The 5,404-nt window shown below is 44.5% G+C and overlaps 1 protein-coding gene across 2 annotated transcripts in view; it reads right to left on the bottom strand.

The window, feature by feature from the left end:
- The window catches only part of LOC102202239 (immunoglobulin superfamily member 21-like), a 47,503-nt gene that overhangs the window by 37,649 nt on the left and 4,450 nt on the right, over positions 1–5,404 (bottom strand). Inside the window, exon 2 of one of the 2 annotated variants that reach the window (XM_005745906.1) lies at positions 1,935–2,024. The exons of the other annotated variant lie outside the window; for it this stretch is intronic. Coding sequence (XP_005745963.1) covers positions 1,935–1,944 — 10 coding nt within the window. The 5' untranslated portion in view covers positions 1,945–2,024. The remainder of the gene's footprint in view (positions 1–1,934; positions 2,025–5,404) is intronic. 2 annotated transcript variants of the gene reach the window in all.

Raw genomic sequence — 5,404 nt, 5'->3', positions numbered from 1 at the left:
CAATGGACACCACTGTGTGTGTGTATGTACACTGGTTTACAGGTGCCTTCAGGCCTGGTGGGTGTGGCCACACCCGAAGCTACACAGCTGCCGCTGATCAGGGCTCGTCAGGGGAGTTACTTAGGAGAGTCTTGGAGCTTCCACTGACGTGGGATCATTCCTTGAGATTTCATGTTAGTCTTCTGCTTAGTTAAGTCTGTGAGTGTATGCTTACTGGAATTAAGTGTCTTGATGGCTGCCTCTGTTATTTTCCCCTCAGGAGGAACATCGGAGGGCAGCAGGCACAGGGTGTGTGTGGACACACGAGAGTGGAGAACATGACACGGGAGAGCACGGGGATTTACTGTTATTGTTTCCACACACTGTAAATAAACGCACTGTTTATACACAGAGCACCGCGCCTGAGTCCTCCTTCCCCACATCCCCACAGTCTGCCATGCCAAACCGTGACAGAGATAGCTGTACCTGCATTTATTTCCTCGCGCTTGGACTATTGCAACTCTTTGTTTATGTGTCTAAGCAAAGGTTCTCTGGATTGTCTGCAGGTTGTGCTAAATGCTGCAGCTAGGCTGTTGACAAAATTCTCCAGGTATTCACATGTGACACCATTGCTATTTCAGCTACACTGGCTTCCTGTTGAATTTAGAGTACATTTTAAGATCCTGGTCTTGACATTTAGAGCCTTGCATAGGCTGGAACCATCCTACATCTCCAACCTGCTACAGCCCTATGTCCCCAGCAGGTCCCTGAGGTCATCTGATCGGGGCTTACTTGCTATAAAACAGACTAAGATGAGAACAAAGGGTGACAGAGCTTTTGCCACTGTGACTCCAAGATTGTGGAACTCTCTCCCTCATACATTAAGAATTGTGGACTCGGTAGTTGTTTTTAAAAAACAACTCAAAACTCACCTTTTTAAAACTGTTTTTGGTTAATTTTTTGCCTGTTTTATTTTGTCTGTTTTACCCTTTTATTATTTGTTATCTTATGTGCAGCACTTTGTGATTCTGTCTAGAAAAGTGCTATATAAATAAAATTGTATTTCTTTATTTATATACAAAAGTTCATTACATGACAGCACCAGATCAAGTGTGTGACCATTTCCATGAGTTGGATCACTCACCCACTGAGTGAAAATAAGAGTTGATAAGGTTCCTTTACTAGTGTTCCAGTCTCAGAAAAAACATATATGTTAAAATAATCAACAATTAAAACATGATCATAACCTAGCACAAGTAAGTCAAAAGAATTAACACAAAAATCCTTAACCCATTTCAGTGGACCATACACCACAGTGTAGACAATTGAAGGAGTTCAGTTCCAGAAGCTGCACTTTAAAGCTGGGGTAGAAAACGGGTAACAGTTGTCGACAGTGAATTTTGGATTTAAATACAGAAGCTAGCCCTCTACCTTTACCAGTGGTCCGGGGAGAGCTGAGAAATGAACATTGGGGGGGAAGAAATTCCAAGCAAGAACTCCTTTGTGGGTGGCTGTAGCTCAGGTGGCAGCGCAGGTCATCCACTAATCAGAAGGTCAGAAGGTCGGTGATTCGATCCCTCCTGGCTGCATGCCAAATATCCCTGGGCAAGATACTAACCCCATGTTTGCCTACTGGTGGTGGTCAGAGGGCCCGGTGGCGCCAGTGTCCGGCAGCCTCGCCTCTGTCAGTGCGCCCCAGGGCAGCTGTGCTACAATGTAGCTTGCCATTGCCAGTGTGTGAATGTGTGTGTGAATGGGTGAATGACTGAATGTAGTGTAAAGCGCTTTGGGGTCCTTAGGGACTAGAAAAGCGCTATACAAATGCAGGCTATTTACCATTTCACCAGGTTGAAGCCAAGTTTCTGTTGGCCCAAGTTGGGCCAACAAATGCTTTCATAAATCACAGCCAGTGTGTATTACAGCGCTATCCAAAACATGATCAAACTGGTGCTAACCGAAGTGCATCTCAGAAGGCGAAGGTGTCTATAATTTGGGCCACTTCTGTAGGACGACAACCACTGCCACTGGAGGCTTCGCTGGCAGGTCTGAAGGAACAGGAAGACAAAAAGGATTTATCCAGCTATGACATCTGGATACTTACATGACTCATCTTTTTTAGTGCTTCCAAGGAGGAAAAGTGAATGGTAGGCAGCATAGTCAATCAAGTATGTCCGCCAGTAGTGGAGGAAGGCTTCCTGGCTGATTTCTCAGATCAAATGTTGGCAGTTTAACTGGCTAAAAGCTCAAAGTGTTTGGCTTTCATAGATGAGTGGAGCAGAGCCATCAGGGCAATATGAAAAAAGAAAAATAACAACATCCTGCAGATAGATGCACCATCTTTATTGAAAAGACATTTCGGGGAGTGTTATTGCAGAATATTAATAATGAATTTAGCCAAAAATAATTAGCCACAAAGGATTTGCCTGTTTCCCTCGATGCTCACCTAAGTGTTTATTTAACTGAGCACACCTTAAAGCAGATAACATGTAAGCTAGGGAGGAAATGGCTCATTAATTTGGAACATCATTCTTTACCCTGGCTGGAAAATAGTTTGCTGCCCACCGTAAAGCTAAAACAGAAGAAAACTGAAGAAAATAAGAACAACCCTAGGTTTCTCTTCAGCACTGTAGCCAGGCTGACAAAAAGTCAGAGCTCTGTTGACCCAACTATTCCTTTAACGTTAACTAGCAATCAGTTAATCAATTTCTTCACAAATGAAATTTTAACCATTACAGAAAAAATTACTCATAATCATCTCACAGACATAACATTATCTACAGATACTTTAAGTACCAGTGATATTCATTTAGAATCTTTCTCTGCAGCTGAGTTAACTTCAGTAATTACTTCCTCCAAACTATCAACGTGTCTTTTAGACCCCATTCCTACAAAACTGCTCAAAGAAGTCCTGCCATTAATTAATGCTTGTTACAGCCCTAGCAGGGCCTCCTCTTGAAATTGCCCTTGTGTGGGTGTGGTGTTCTCTCTTTGCCTCCTCCTCTCTTGCTCCTCCCACCCCTCTCTCTTGCTTTCAATCTGCCCTCTCTCCAGGACGCACCTGCTGTTCATTGGCCTCGTTTGGCATCTGGACCCAGTCAGCAATCCCCTCTCTGAGGTTATATATGCTGGGGAAGAATTGTATGATGTGGGGTGGTGTTTCTGTGGCTCTACAATGTGTTTTGGGTGATAGAAAGGTCCCATTGCGAGATTGTCCGGGCTGTGATGTGGAAGCAGTGGGGAGAGTAGCTGCTTAAGTGAGTATTGTGGCTTGTGGGCCACAACAGCAGCAGCAGTAGAGCTTACTGCTGCTAGTGACAGGATGAGCCTTTGGGCCCTTGGAAGGGTCAAATGATCATCATATGACCCTAGAACTGAAGAAGCTTCTTGGATGAGACGTGAAACATCTTCAAGCAACTTAAAGAAGTCCAGATGCTTTTCTTTCCAGGCTCCTTAGACTTGAAATTGATTAGAAATCTCAGTCTACAGTTAATACAATGCAAAATACTACATAATGTACAGTATACAGGTCAATGGATGTTCAGTATGGGTTTTATGTCTTCTATGAACTGCTCACACTGTCAAGGGAAAACACCTTGCAGTTTTGTCCAAGCTCTTGGGTTCTGTCCACCTGTTCAGAGGTTCTGGTGCTGGATATGTGAAGACTTATCAAAGTGTTTGAAATGTAACATTCCATTCTCCACTTCAGTTTGCTTGTTGGTCGACTTAGATGATGTCACTACAGAGATGAATACAGCCCACAAGGCTCTCACTGCCCTATGCTTGCCAAGAAGACCGTCCTCATGAACTGGAAAAATTAAAATAATGATAATTCTAACCAATATAGAGACCGTCTGATAGATCATATTAATCTACCAGTAGCCATGCTGCTCCTAGGTGGGTCTGGGGCAGGCTTATGGACTTGGAGTTCTGGGGGTGCTCTGCCTCTAGGCTGGGGTTCTGGTTGGGCCTGGGTCCTGATTAGTGTGTCGACAGGATTGTGAGTGGGTGCATGCACGGGGGCCCTGCCTAGGGGCAGGAGGCCTCTAGTGCATCAGTGGAACTGGGGGGTGTTTAGCTGGCAAGAGGTTGTTACCATCCTTTGCATGTGGTCTCTGCTCGTAAAGATGTGGAGGGCAGGGGATCTGACAGACGTGGAGGATAAACTCAACCTGGGTGTCTATTGTCTTATGTAGTCTGGGAGTTGACTAATTGTTGGGCTGGCTGTTTCTCCTCTGCGGTGGGCTTGGATTGAGTGGCAGCGGAGCCTGCGGGCTTGTCGCAGCTGCCCTCTGTGGCTTCTGCACTGTGGCTACTGGGTAACCTCCCAGCTCTTTTCTAGGTGGGTGGTGCGATTCCTCCTTGTGCTCTCATGTTCTGGGGGTCATATATATTTATATCGATCTATCTATCGATCTATCTGCCATGCCTGCTTCATGTCCTGGGGGGAGGGCTTTGGCCCCCCACTGTTAGACACTTACATGGAGAAACCTAATGAATAAAAGCGCGCTCACAACACAGATGTGCACAAAGGTGTGCAAACAGGTACTCAGAGACAGACAGTATCTTGGTTGGCTGCTACATCTAAGCATATCATGCACTATTAATACTGTATGCTGCTCAGTCATGATGTAGCTTGCCATCACCAGTGTGTGAATGTGTGCGTGAATGGGTGGATGACTGGATGTGTAAAGCGCTTTGGGGTCCTTAGGGACTAGTAAAGCGCTATATAAATACAGGCCATTTACCATTTACCATTTACTCAGTAACACTGAATATTTATTATTTACTGTTGCTTATGCTTATGTTGGTTCTTGCTGTGGTTTCCTTACTGTGTTGTTTTCTTTTCAGCAGGTGATCAAGCAGATTTTCAGTCTATTGTTTCTCCTCTATTTTTTTCCTCTCCTTCTGTTAACTCCCTTCCCAGCTTCTCTTTCCGTTTTCTTTCTCTTTCCCTGTTGCTGTGCCTCCTGCAGGCTGCTTCTGCTGAAGGTTTGTTCCCTGTAAGAGTTCTCCCACTGTCCCTCGTCTGATTGATTTGTTCTTGTTCTCTGTTTTGTCTGTATTATTGTAGGGTTTTTAATTTACAATATAAAGCACATTGAGGAAATCACTGTAGTGATTTAGCACTGCATAATATAATAAATAATAATAGTATTTACTTGAATTTAACATTCAGTTCAATTCGAGGGCAGCTTGAATTGAACTGAAGACCACTCATCATGTCCTCTGCCATTACAGTGAGGCTCACCTTCATGAGGCTGATCTGCGCTGCATGATGTCATCCTGCCTCAGATTATTTTTCCCCATGTTTTCTCTTTTAATCCTCCCTGCAGCTTTTTATCCACAGAGCCAGCCATTTGCCAAACTCTGTCTCCCCCAACACACACACACACACACACACACACACACACACACACACACACAC

The sequence above is a fragment of the Pundamilia nyererei genome, unplaced genomic scaffold, assembly GCF_000239375.1.
Source record: "Pundamilia nyererei isolate P.nyererei 1_Seehausen unplaced genomic scaffold, PunNye1.0 scaffold00169, whole genome shotgun sequence".
Lineage (NCBI taxonomy): Eukaryota > Metazoa > Chordata > Actinopteri > Cichliformes > Cichlidae > Pundamilia > Pundamilia nyererei.
Note: the sequence above shows the minus strand (reverse complement) of the source record. Positions and strands in the feature narration are given on the sequence as shown.